This window comes from Fomitopsis serialis (assembly GCF_022376445.1).
Source record: "Fomitopsis serialis strain Sig1Antser10 chromosome Unknown B0H18scaffold_214, whole genome shotgun sequence".
NCBI classification, from domain to species: domain Eukaryota; kingdom Fungi; phylum Basidiomycota; class Agaricomycetes; order Polyporales; family Fomitopsidaceae; genus Fomitopsis; species Fomitopsis serialis.
Window position 1 is genome coordinate 16,569 of NW_025955174.1, and position 13,209 is coordinate 29,777.

Consider the following 13,209-nt stretch of genomic DNA (forward strand, 5'->3'; position numbering starts at 1 on the left):
TGACTCGGGTGAGAGGTCTTTGCTTCCGAGTCATTGCTCACTGGTTGACTAGCACTGGCAGCTTCTTCGTCTTCCGGGACATCCTCATCAGGAAAACCCTCTTTCCGTAATTCGTGGTAATGTTCTAAAATTGTCGATAATACACGGAACACGGCAGAACACTCAATAATACTTTGCCATTATGAATCCAATGCATCACACCTCTCGTATTCGCGAGTATTATTCCGAAGTCAGTACTTGTTTCTCGCATGTGCAATAATTTGCATATATTCGTATCACTGGGTACATATTGTCTATAAAATCGTGGACTGCATAGTATTAAGCCCAAGGGTCTAGACTACATCATTACAAGTTAGTACTACAGGAGTCATTCATCTGTGGCCAAGCACAGGTATACCTATGCGTATCCTAGGCTCGACCCGTGCACATACCCACCCGGGTACAAATCCACCACAGCAGATACAAGGTCCACATAGGCAATTGAGACGGCGAGCGAGCGGGACAGCAGGCAGGCAGAATGGCGGGTAAGCGGAATGGTGGGTAAGCAAGACGGCGAGGGAAATAACAGGTGAGAGGAAGACAAGTGTGAGGGACGATGGGTATAACGAGATGGTGGGCGAGCAGGACAGCGGCGAGGGGAGCGACAGGGAGTTTGACAACAGATGAGGGGGGCGGCGAGCGCGGGAAACGGCGGGCGAGTGGAATAGCGGATGGGCGAGCTGGACAGAGGGCGAAGGCGAGAACGGGTGACCGAGTCAGCACGCGAGCGAGCGAATTAGCAGACAAACCAGTAAGATGACGTCGTGGCGTGCCCTTCCTCAGCAAGCCTACACGCGCTGATGCTCGGCGGGCTTTTGCACGCCGCACTGAGTGCCTGGCAGGCTGTTGCTCATCGCGGTCCTGCTCGATGGGCTGTGTTGTATCAGGCTTGGGCACATCGTACTGGTGTGCAGCGAGCTGGCCGATGTCGTATCAGTGCGCGCCGTATCCGTATGCACTTGTGCTCGTTGGGCAAACGTGCGCCGGGGCCGTCTCTGTTGTGTTCGACTCCATCCACTTGTCCTTGATGGGCATTCTCGGAGTCGAGGTAAACAGCGGTGTACTCACCTGACTCGCTGGCCCTGCTGGCCGCAACCCGCATTCCTCGCTGCACGTCAGCCCTTCGCGAGCGTCCAGCGACGCTCTTGGCGTGTCGCTGGGGCTCGTTACGGTCGCGTACAGCGCGATCTAGAGCCGCGTGGTGGTCCGATGCACACGCCGTCTCTTGCAGACGGGTCCACAGGTCCGTACTGGAGGTCGGCGGTGGGCAACCTGAAGTGAGAGCGAAGCAGACAGGGAGGAGCGGGCTGACTGTGAAGGCGGACTGTGAGACTGGAGAGTCAAAGTCCAGCGAGCGCGCGTGACGTGTCGTGGCTGAGGCGCTTAGCACTTCTCGCGACTTGCCCGCAACCTCCACGTCCGCATCGACTCAACTTCAACGCTGCGCTCAACGTCAACGATGCGCAGTAGCGTTAAGCCACACACGAAACACGACGGAGAAGCAATGGCAACACGGTGTTGGGGGAGGCGGGCCCTGGCAGGGTTAGTACAGGTGAGTCGTTCGCCCACTTGCGCACACGAGCATATGCTCGCCCGCCCTTCTCGCCCGCACAAGTCGCCTCCCCCCGTCTGTCCTTCTTCCCATCGACCCGGCCGTCATCCCCGAAGAAGCTCTCGCTGGCCAGGCCGTCTAAGGTGCCATCGAGGAGGCATGAGAAGGCCCGTGCGCGGCTCCTCGGACCCATCCCGCTCAGTGGACGCATGACGCGTTCAGCTGCGTTCCGCCCGTCTTCTCGCCCGCCTGTCTTCTCACTAGCTCGCTCGCCCACCTGCTCTTGTCTGTTTGCCATCGTCTTCGCCGTCTTGCTCACCGGCACACTCACTCTCCTGCCAGCTCACTCGCTAGTTCACCCGCCTGCTCGCCTGCCCACTCTCGCCCGTCTACCCGCTCTTGTCTACCCGCCCGCCCGCTCGCCTGCCCGTCCACCTGCCAGCGCGCCCTGAGACCCTCTCGCCCACTGCGTCGCATCCCGCCGACGTCATCTGCAAGTGCTCTGCTACGAGATGGACGCATCTCCCGCATACCTCTCCCGCCTGCCGCCAATCAGTATTCCCATTGCTGCAGCCTGCAGTTTGAGTCCTACACCGACCTAATCGAATCAGGTACGCGTCGCACAGTTAAGAGTGCTCACCCAGTGTCCGGACAGTGGGTCACGTACCTCCCCCTCGGCGTGGCAACCCTCATTGACACGATCATCGCGCTCTCGCTGTCTCCGTTGGTGTGTTGCAACAGCATAGACTCAACCATCACTGTGTTGATGCTCTACACGCAGAACACGGGCGTGATCACGAGGTACAGCACCCCTCCTTTGACAATCCGGAGTGTCCTGCTGAACGTCGAACCCCTGCACAGTCTATGCTCGCTGACAGCGATCATTGCGGTGCGTTATCTCTAAACACGTATGTACCCACCTCTGACTCCGCCTTCTACCGCAGATGACCACGCTGCCTACGACGTTCGCGGCCATCAGCGTCGAGTTCATGCTCACTAAGCGTGCGTCCGCCTTCCCTCCCAAAACTATCCCAACCCTAATCCTCCCCACAGTCTACATCAACTCCTTCCTTGCGATGTAAGTCTCCCCCTCCCTGATGTGCTCATGACCACTAACTCCGCGTCCCCAGGTTCAACGTGCGGAACAAGCTCCGCATCCGAAGCTCCATCGTTGACACGAAAGACGCCCTCGGCCGCCCATACCCACTCGCCTCCGAGTCCACGCTACCACCTGCCGCTCTCCTACCCAGTCGTACGGGTCAAGCTCGGGAGTTCCACGCAGACAAGGTTCGCAAGGTTGAATAGATCAGGTGTTGGCTGAAGCACTGAGTGCTACATGATGCATAGGTGTTGATGACGAGTAGTGGACAAGTAATATATGTATATGTTAGACGTAGTACTTGCCTACGAGTTGTACCCACTGTAATGTCTTGGATTGCCGACAAATGATACATATAATGTTTCCTCATACCTATTTCTGTGTGCAGACTGTGTTATGAACTCCAAGAATAAAAGGAATGATCCATATAATGATGGGGAAGTGTGGCTGTATTCGGCATGAATATCGTGTTATTCGCAAGTCGACCTCCGGACCATAGCGAATAAAGCACTACTGCAGCGAACGTACGAATGGCTACAATTACTCGTTCTTCGCCGTAATAATACGATATTCATTGTTATTCTTCAAGGAGGGTTTTCCTGATGCTCAACCTCGACAGCATGGTTCTCACACATACCATCACCTGCAGACCCCTCTCCATCACTGCCTACACCCATGTCAATGTTGTGGGCCTCGGACACACGTTCCTCGGATGGTTCGGGTGAATCTGTGGCTTTCGAACCACTCGCCACCTCAGATTCGCCCCACATCAGGAAAAACACTTTAGTTGTCCAACTGATTGGCAGGTTTCCAAACCTGCCCCAACCTGGTCGAACAGGTTGCAGAGCAGTTGGAGGGCACTTTGAAAGCGTTACAGTCGCTCTCAGTCGCTCTTTTCCGTTGATGTCTACTCGTCAACCAGTGCACTTACTTTGAATCCAGTTATGAGAGCACTTTAATCCGAGGCAATCAATTCCATGTTATGACCATGATAATATACTATTGCAGGTCATGGATGTCACACCACGGATGCAACAAGGAGACAGGATGATATTAGCAGCCTGTACACGAGCTCTATTTAGTATACAAGTATACAACTCAGACAGGGGCCACTGGCATGAGAGGGGCTGGCAGAAACAACGTATTTGTATGTGGCTAATTGTCCTCGGTCGGCAAGCAGGTGAACGAGCGAGTCAATGAATAGGTAGGTAAACGAATGGGTGGTACAGTGGGAGGGCGAGCGAACGAACGAGCATCACGCCAGCGTGAGCAGGGGAAGGCGATGCTAGGATGCGGGAAAGTGATGCACCCACGATCGTGTATGTTCTTGCCACGGCTGGTACGGCCTGCAAGATACACGTACATCTCGGCACTCAATGGGATCCGGAGTGACATGACGCACGTGAGGGTAGTCGACACCGCGCGCAGACACGTCCGAGGTGACGAGGACCGTGGACGTGCTTGCGACCTCACGAAATGATGCAGCGGCCTTGTCGTGTTGCGCCTGACTCGGCTTCGAATGGAAATCGACGACCTTGATCGTTATCCGGCCTTCGAGCCTTGTGACTACTGGTTGTGTGCGAGGAGACGGACGAGATGAGGGAACTGATGTAGTCGGTCCGCGCGCAGAGCTCGACAGGTGGAGAGCGTGGTGACATAGTCGAACGGCCGGTGGAAGTAGATATCAGAGGCGCGGAGGCAGACGTCGTCGAGCGTGTGTGAATGTCGGTGACATCGAGGTCCAGGGGCGCGAGCGCACGTCTGGCATGTCGAGGATGCAGACGTTGTCGAGGGTGATGTCGGGGAGGTGCGAGTAGACGTCCTTGCAAATCTCCCAGAGCAGCTCAGCCAATATCGGGCCCATGCCCACGCCTGATCGACTCTCATATCTCCCTTTGTCTTCAAGTTGAGCAACTCCAGAGATATGGAGGACTCGAATTGGGACAGGCACGCTTCGCGCTCGGTAGAATAGGAGAGGATGTGGTGGTGCAGCGAAGCGAGAGAGGTGCGGGAGGTCGAGAGCTTCTAAAGAGGGGCCAAGGATTGGCAGAGGGTGATCGTCCGGCAAGCACGGGGAGCACCTCGGTAGCAGGGCTGGAAGTGAGCCACGAGGCAGCTGTCGAGATGTCCCAGCAGGGCGCGTGGGCACGACCTTTTCAGCAGCTCGAGGCAGAAGCGGGCGAGCAAATGAACGGACGGGTGAGCGGGCGGACTGACGGACTAGCTGAAAGATGGAAGGACGGACGAGCGAGTGGGCGGACAGGAAAGTGGGCGGAGGAACGAGTGCGTGGATGAGCGAGTGGACATACTAGTGAGCGGGGACGGGCGGCCGGACAGACGAGTGGGTGGATGGGCAAGTGAGCGGGCAGACGGATAGACGAGCGGGTCGTGCACTGAAAACAGAGGAAGATGGTCTCCCGTAAGCAGACCCTAAACACAACACTTGTTGCGTGGGTGAGGGCGATTGAAGATATGATACATCGAGGGGCGCACCTTTGGTGTCCGAGCCTTCGCACTCGCTCTGCTTTCCTTACTCCGGGCTCGCCCTCTCCGTCCAATTACCCTCTACCTTCTCATTCCGCGTTCGTGTTTGAGGACCAAGGGACGGCGCGGATGCCAGTGCCTCGTAGGTGGTCTTGATGGGAGTAGCGGCAGTGAACGAGTCGTAAGGAGCGGGTCCCGCTCTGGAAGGGGCTACAGATACAGTGGGCCGGTGAGTGCGCGAGAAGGGGAGCGGGCAAATATATAGGTAAGTGGGCGGATGGATGAGGAGACATTGGAATGAGCAGAGGGGTGGGTGGCTGAGCCGCTGCAGACGAGCGGACGAGCGGACGAACGGACGCGAGAGTCAAAACACAGTAGAGTTGGCAAATAAGTCGATGAGTGCACAATCGGGATAGCATCCAAACAGGCGGAAAGACGGTTGAACGAGCGAGTGAGCGAGAAAGTAGACAGACAGTCGAGACGTGCGAGGAGGGCCAAGGCAAGTTACTAGGCGAGTGGCAGACAAGTCCTCGTTCAAAAACGTGACTTATAATGTACATATGCACTGGCAGGCGTATCTCTACCGTACCACAAGCCCGTGGCGCTGCCCTTCTCCGATATCCAACTGCACATCAAGACACGCGCATTGGGTCTTGCTGTCTTGCTGCGATATCCTCGGGCTTGGGCGAATTATACAGCGTAGGGACGCGACGTCGGTCCATACAATCTTGTCGAATGGGATGGGGTACCAGCGCCGAGCATAACGAGCTCAGCATATGTCTCTCTGTCGATAAACTGGTATTGTAGAAGTAGCGTGAGCTTGGCTATAGAGTGGAATGATTTGACATACTGCCTGGATCCATGTCTCCCATCTTAGCCACCTACATACGTCGGGTGGCACTTCGAGCGGGTCCTGTTCTCTCCCTCCAGTTCCTCGTCCATTCACTCACCCTCCTCAGTCTCGGCATGCTCAACGCTGTTCTTGTTCGTCCAAGGAACGTCACTCGTAGTCGACTGTGCGCTAGCCTCGGCGGTGTAATGCTCCACGAACGTCTCCTCGCCAACCGTCTGCTCGTTTCGCGCGGCCTCGTGCGCTCCACGCGAGCGAGAAGGCTCGTTCGACGGACAGGTCGGGCAACGGGTGGAGGTGCGCAGAAGATCAGTGCTTGGTCACGCCCGCCAGAGCCCGGCCGTGCATAGCAGGGGGAGGCGGCAAGCTCACTGGGCTCGAGCGCATGCTCATCCCGGATGCTCGCATACCTGCCCATCCAAGGCCCTGCGCGCTGTCCATCAGAGGCAGCACGCGGAGTTAAGGAGCAGCCTCGGCAGGACAGGAGGTACGAACCTCCAAGTAGGGGGCGTAATACCCTGGGTCCGTGGAATTTTCCCTTGGTCACGGTGGCCCTCCGTAACCTACAGCCCTGGAACTGTCCGCAAGTTTCGGGCGTGCGAGCGTGGCCCGCTATTGAGGAGATGGACGCCACCGAGAGGTGCTTGTGCTGGTTGGTAATCCGAGTGAGCGAGCAGACGGGTGGCTGGCGAACAAGCGGACGCGCAAGTCACTGGCAACCGAACGGTGCAGTGGATCGGTAGGCGGCGAGTGCACAATCAGGCTGGTGTGCAATGGACGGGAAGAAGGGCATGAATGAGGGGTGGGCGTCGGACGAGCCAGTGGACAACGACGTGGTCGAGATGTCATGCGAGGTGGGCAAGGCTCCGTCACGGTGGCGGTCAGAACTCTGAATGCTGCGTGAATGTGACTGGAGTGATCCCTGGAATGGCTATGGTGAGACTCCGCGCAAAGAACGAGATCCGGCGATCCGCCTAGTAGAACTGTGAAGGCCCTTGTCGCACTGTGAGATGAAGAGCGGTGGGCACGAAGGCTATGGCGGAGTCCCTCCGGGTCGATTCGGCAGCATGGCTACCAGAGTGTTTGATAACTGTACATACTTGCCCAATTATTCAGATGAAAGCTACGCGCGAGGTCCAATACGTTGTCTGACGTCCAATTGTCGGGAACCACACCATTGGGGCCCTCCGGGAATGATGGCACTAGTTGGCAAGATTGAGTTATGTGTTCGAGAGGTATGATCGAGGCGTGGGGTAAGCCGTCGGCGCGAGGAGCGGATTTGCGCACGGTGTACATAAGATGCGCAGGGTCGGCGGCACTGGAGAACGGGGCATACCACTCGACGTAAGCGAGTGGCCCTTTTGGCCACCACGAAGGGCAGGACCACCTCCATGGATGGCGGATAGTTTCCTGGGCAAGGTGAAGATTACCTTGACCCGTCCGGCTCTAGTACCTGTAAGACATAATAAGTAGTCACGACCGTGACTGGGATATGCTACTGCATGTACTCGCCTCTGACGCCTGTTGATTCAGCCTCTTCATTTTGCAACGCGACAACTGTGTCGAATCGATTCTTCCGACCCTGCCTCGTGGCACCAGGGACTGCCTTCACTTCGTCGAAATCCTCCTTGCCGTCCAGTAGTTCGTAACGCTTGAACCGGAATCTGTGGTAGACGTCAACACGGTCGAATGGCAACCACGTCTGCTCCAAGTTGCGTCGGCTGAGTCTGAGCTCTTCCGGCTGTAAGTCGTTGATCAGTCGAAGGAGCGCAGTCTTGAACGCCGGAGCATGGTGACGCTCCTGAATGCCTACGATGTTTTGCTGAGGGGCCTGCGGATACTTAGCGAGTCTGATACATCGTCCGCCACCGACGTCGTCCGTCTGGACCTCGGAGGTGGTGTCGTCCGAAGCTGTCGACGGTGGTGGTTGGCCAGGACATGCTCCGTGGTCGTCGTCCTCGGACTCGTTTGGCTCGTCTTCTGCCTGGCATTGGCCTTGGAACACCTCGTACATAGTGATCTTCTCCGCCGCGAGATCCACTTGACCATCTGCGGAAATTCATCGCGATGGTTCGTTGCGCGCCACGCATCTTTTGCGAAATCGATGTGTAGTCTCTCGAATGCTTCAGTATTGTAATTGTCCGTTGTGCCGTAGAGTCGGATGGATTCGGCATAGTGGAGGAGGCTGTGGATCTTCGGTATATTGAGAGAATCTCGGATCCCGAGCTTAATGAGGACATCTTTATGCTTGTGGAATGTGTCGAGCGCGTCAGTGAGGTAGCGTAGGGTGTCATCGTCATGGGTAGGATACTGTGCAAGGTATATGAAATCTAATAGTGAGCGAAACACGGTCATGACGGGTTTCGGAATCTTCCCTATCAGGCACCCCAAGAGCACCTTCGCCATTTCTTTTCGTTCTTTCCCGGATACCTGCGCCAGCGAGGAGATCCCGTGCTTGAAGTGGCGGACGCCGAATGCGGGAGGGAGGGAGCGGAGACGGTGGTCTAGTTCCGTAGGCCCTAGAAGGTCGTGACACCAAGAGACGAGGTGTTTAAAGACACCCTGATATAATTGATGCAGGATATCAGGGGTCACCGACATGTGTATGTCGGTGTACGGAAGGCCGGTCCAGAACGGCTTCGTGACGGCACCGCATACTTCCCTCTCCATGCACTGACTTTCGGCTGCTGCTGGCGTGTTAGAGTCTGCCCATGCCTCGCTAATGGTTTCTGCCGTGGACTCAGAGGTGCGCGAATTGCAGGGAGAGGGATCGCCTAGCTTGTCCGCCGGGCAGTAGCATTTTGGGCAGGTGCCGTATTTCGAGCAGGTGACGAGCGTCTGTTCGGGGTAGTCGGCGACATAGGCTGCGAGTACGGGATGCACCCGTCTGACAGTCCCGTCGCCGCTAGTCACGTCCATGCCTTCCTCGCCGGCGCGGATGAGGGGACGCAGGATTATCCTCATTGCCGCGTGGAAGAGACGCTGGTTTCGCGCTTTACGCTGGCGCTTCGTGAGCCTGTCCTTGCTGACCTTCGAGACGGGAAGGTACCCTAGTAAGATGCAGGCATGTTCAGTAGGCTTGCGGCGGAGAGCACGGGGGATATTGCCTAGTGTGAGATACACTGGGTAGGCCGACTTGTTGCCGCAGAACTGAGTAAGTTGTGTTTTATCTGTTGAGATTATCACGGGCGCGACTGCTGCGCCGTCCGGGAGTAGAGACTGAAGTATGTAAAGACATTAGTTTGTCGTACGTAGCAATGAACGAAGCACTAAGTCACTGTACCTGTACCGCGTTCCACCATAATCCTGTCCACATTTCGGAGTAGATTCTCTTCGTTCTTGATCGGTCGGCGAATACGCGTCGCGGTCGATACACGACGTCTTTGGCATGTGCTGGATTTCCGAGAAGGGCCTTGATCGCTTCGAGGATGTCCCTGTAACGTACCAAGTGCTGCTCATCGATACGATCCGGAAACGTCAGAGACGTGGTTTTCCATGCAGCGCGGTCGGGAAGGGCGTCTACTTTGATGAACAACTCGCGAACATCCTTGAACGTGAGTCCTAGTTTCTCTACGACCTGGCCGCCAATTCAGGGAAGTAAGGCGATAGAAATACGGCACTGCACAACGTACCCCTGGTATGCTAAGAAAACGATTTAGCGATCCTTGCCCCACATCCTCTCTAATTATCCAGTTCGCCACGCGCCAGTCGAGCTCTGAGGCGAACGGTCTCCATCGACCGTTAGGGTTTCTTTCCTGTGCGCATCCTCCCTCGTGCTCCTCGATGTCGACATCCATCCGGTCCTCCTCTGAGTCGTCGCTCCCTTCCGTTGCCGAGTCCTCCGCAAAGAACGCCTTCCATGTATCCACAATCCGCGGCTCCATTCGTATCACCCGGCCGGCTGTCGTATCGACATCTTCTACCCTTGTATCTTCGTCGTCGTCTAGGGCAGGGACCACTGGTGGTCGTCGGCGTGGAGCAGCCTCGGCTCGAGACGTTGAACCTGATGCTCCCCTGTCGTTTCCAGCTTCCTCAACGATACCCGCGGCCTCTGCTGGGAGTTCAAAGCGAAAGAGGTTACCGTGGTCGAGGAAAGCGTGGAAGTCTTCATAAGGTTCGTCCTCATCCATCGCGTCGTTGGTGCCGGACACATTGCACTCGGCGCTCTCGGTAACCTCTGGCATGTCGTGCTCAAGAGGAACTCTATTCTTTCCCTTGCGGTACCAAAGGCAAGATCGCGCCGTCGACATGTGCGCCATAAGCCCTTGGCTGGTCCTGCACGGCTTGTCACATGCTGGACAAGTTCTGTCGTCTTCTGTGCCCCGGGCGACGAACTGGTGATTTGACCTACGCATTCCTCTAGCCTGTCAACAAGTGCTGAGCTAATTGATTACTGATTTTTCGGACAGAGGACGGATTATTGCTACTCACTGGCTGCTGGTGTGGTTCTGTAGACTTTGTTCAGAGAGCGCGGGGAGTGACAGCGAAGCCAGGACAGAGCAGGAGCACGGCGTCTGATCTCACCGTCGACTGGCCCTGAACGGCCTGTCGTAAGCCTCTGACAGGCGTGATGGCGCCCGGTACGACGTACGGGAGATTGCTCATCTCATTCATCCAGTATTCCAACGAATTTTGAGTTGATTGATTCCGAATATTGCGGCTGACTTTGCTTCCATTGCTGTTTTAGACTTCGGCACTCGTGAAAAGGGCATGGAGAGTGTGTTCGTAGCCCGCGCAGAGCGGTATTGTGGAGCGCCAAACCGATCTGAGAGCCGGCACTGATCTCTATTCATTCGCTAATAAGGTGAGATTCCTATTTCTCCTCCTCTGGCCTCAGAACTCACCGCTGCTTATGTACCTCTGCACGTACTTCTGCTTGGCGGATGCGGCTAAGTTGACCCAATTGAGACTGCGGGAAAAAGTACACCGCCGTGGTGATCATTTCATTGCCTTCCTACGCTCGCTCTATCACTTACATATACCTGCCATCTCATAGAATCAAAACGAGCCTGTAGAACACAGACCGACGCGCCGGACAATACCGCCTCACCTATGGCGCACTGTCCGCGCGACTAGCAACAGACGGTCAAGGCACGGCGCTTACGGCATTGCCCAATACAGTTGCTGCCGTATCCCCTGCACAGCAACCGTTTTGGGAGGTGTCGCTTGCATTTGGTGCGTCGGCCGCATCGCGAATCGTTGCTCGAGCTATTGGTTCTCGGTTCGAAAAGAAGGGTGCGCGATCCTCCTTCATGTCCTTGTGCACTGACGGACTGAAACCTGGAGGTGCCACTGGCACCGCCAAGGTCCGAAGGTTCACACGGTCGCTGTTTGTATGCTGACGGAGACCAACTTCAAGGAAGGCAGCAGGCCAACTCCCCCTTCGCTGCTCCTCACAGTACCCACTATGTCTGCTACAAAGGACCAGTCTCACGACACTTGCGAACACCCTAACTCCGACACCGACTCTGTCCATAGCGACGGCACCGAGTCCAGTGTTCCCAACTCTGACGCCACGCAGGCCTCCACCAATCCGCCTGGGACGCCGCCGAACGAAGTCCAGCAGCTCTCGGATGTCGCCATTCGGTCGCCGGGCAACTCATTCAGGGAGAACGATAGAATCACCGGACCCCACACCCGAATCCTCGCGGGCGAAATGCCCCTCGACGACATGGTGGATTCCGCGACAACCTTTGACGGTCTACCACAGCAGTTTCTAGGAGCAGTCCAGGCTGGATCTGCTCACGATGAATCTGATCGCAAGCTTTCCATACATCTCCTTGGGTACCTCCTCGAGCTGAAGCGCGAGTGGACTCACGCCTGCAGGCGTGGGTTTGTCACGCAGGTGAAGTTCTACTTCTGTATTGACCATGCTACGGGAACTGAGCACCAACCGCACACAGGACATTCACGGCGCCGATGAGAACCAGTACCACATATTGCAGAAGTTTGTGGTCAATGCATGGAACAACGAGACTGCCTCGTCCGATGTAGCTTCGAAGAGTTGGATTGCCTTCGTCCGGTGCATTCGGTGATTTAGATCATGTTCCTACTCCTACATCTATTGTACTGACGAGTGAACCACTAGCGTCGACTTCTGGTCTGCTGAGCACAAGATCGTGCTCATCGCACCAACGCTCGAGGAAGATCTTACCAACGACATCGCCAGCTATATGGCTTTGGTCCTGCGACAGAGTGAACCCGAGCCCTTCCGATCGACCATCGCCGCCGTGGAAGACAGCATTGTCAAGACGGATACCCTGCAGACCGTGCTCAAGTGCAGTGCAGTGCATATTGACGCTGCGGTCGATAACGAAGACTGCGACGAGAACGAGGTCTCTGGGACCGGGCTGCCGAGTGTTCTTGGTCCCCTCGTCTTCTTCTGCTCGGTGGCGCAGACAGCGGAAGAATTCGTGTACCAGACTGGCAAGGTGACTCACGCTGCATGCCTGTCCTCGACGTCTGAACATAACCGCTGTTGCAGATCGCGGAGCTCGTAAATAGCCAGCCGCTGCTGCAAGGCTTTTTGCACGCTCTCATTGGGCCCCCGCAGACGACCTCGTCTGCTACCACCGATTACGAATGTGGTCCGGGGGAGCGCATCGAGTGTCGCGTCCTCCTGTACAATCATGACGATTTCCCGCAGTTCCTCCATCGCGCCAACAAAGCGAAGACACTCACCGACTGGAATCACGACGAGCACCACATGGTATGTCCCGTATAAAAATAGTGTGTTAATATATTTGACGCCTTCACCCCAGTGGTTGAAGACCACCCGTGGCCGCTTCCCCGTGACCGTTCCCGCGGACGGTTGGAGGAACTTCGTCCAGAAACTCGAAACCATCCGTATGTCCTATGCTGCGGTGGCTACCGAAGCGCGCCGTGCCATCCCACATCTTGGTCTCGACGCATTCCTTGCTGGCATGGATACAGAGGAGGGGGCTCCGTTCTCAGAGCGCGTGGCGAAGGACATAGGAATGCGTCTTGCTATAGCTGTCACGCGCGTTGTGCCGCGGGTGCGCAGCATGTCGCCGGAGGAGAAGGCGAGAGCGAGGTACTGGCGGTCCGCGCTTCCAATGTACATGGAGCGCGGATTCATCCGCCACGACCTCTTCGTCGATAATTAATTTACGATGTCCTCCACGTACACCATCATGCGTTTTTCTCAATATACTTAACGGCGTG

At 56.3% G+C, this 13,209-nt stretch overlaps 4 protein-coding genes across 4 annotated transcripts; 2 read left to right on the forward strand and 2 right to left on the reverse strand.

Moving 5' to 3' along the window:
- The first annotated feature begins 1,421 nt into the window (after positions 1-1,421).
- Positions 1,422-3,063, forward strand: B0H18DRAFT_1051570 (uncharacterized protein). The gene is made up of 4 exons (XM_048030968.1): positions 1,422-1,591; positions 2,247-2,392; positions 2,453-2,480; positions 2,536-3,063. The coding sequence occupies exons 1-4, from the start codon at positions 1,499-1,501 to the stop codon at positions 2,671-2,673; spliced, it is 405 nt and encodes a 134-aa protein (XP_047885655.1). The 5' UTR covers positions 1,422-1,498; the 3' UTR covers positions 2,674-3,063.
- A 4,032-nt stretch (positions 3,064-7,095) lies between these two features.
- B0H18DRAFT_889166 (uncharacterized protein) lies at positions 7,096-8,625 on the reverse strand (the record flags this gene model as incomplete). Its single annotated transcript, XM_048041264.1, has 3 exons — positions 7,096-7,468; positions 7,533-7,833; positions 8,037-8,625. 3 exons carry the CDS (start codon positions 8,623-8,625, stop codon positions 7,096-7,098), a joined length of 1,263 nt encoding a protein of 420 aa, XP_047885656.1.
- Positions 8,626-9,298: 673 nt separating this feature from the next.
- On the reverse strand, positions 9,299-10,379 carry B0H18DRAFT_889161 (uncharacterized protein; the record flags this gene model as incomplete). Its single annotated transcript, XM_048041263.1, has 3 exons — positions 9,299-9,601; positions 9,657-9,982; positions 10,028-10,379. The coding sequence occupies 3 exons, from the start codon at positions 10,377-10,379 to the stop codon at positions 9,299-9,301; spliced, it is 981 nt and encodes a 326-aa protein (XP_047885657.1).
- Positions 10,380-11,431: 1,052 nt separating this feature from the next.
- B0H18DRAFT_1126738 (uncharacterized protein) lies at positions 11,432-13,151 on the forward strand (the record flags this gene model as incomplete). The annotated part of the gene is made up of 5 exons (XM_048035210.1): positions 11,432-11,869; positions 11,928-12,055; positions 12,113-12,455; positions 12,509-12,733; positions 12,786-13,151. 5 exons carry the CDS (start codon positions 11,432-11,434, stop codon positions 13,149-13,151), a joined length of 1,500 nt encoding a protein of 499 aa, XP_047885658.1.
- Positions 13,152-13,209: the final 58 nt, after the last annotated feature.

What these genes read in the sequence shown, in the direction of transcription:
- B0H18DRAFT_1051570 (XM_048030968.1), top strand. Translation starts at nt 1,499, where the DNA reads ATGCGCAGTAGCGTTAAGCCACACACGAAACACGACGGAGAAGCAATG. An exon ending in CCCTGGCAGGGTTAGTACAG is followed by an intron (nt 1,592 to 2,246) that starts GTGAGTCGTTCG and finishes GTGTCCGGACAG; the next exon opens with TGGGTCACGTACCTCCCCCT. An exon ending in CGCTGACAGCGATCATTGCG is followed by an intron (nt 2,481 to 2,535) that starts GTGCGTTATCTC and finishes CTTCTACCGCAG; the next exon opens with ATGACCACGCTGCCTACGAC.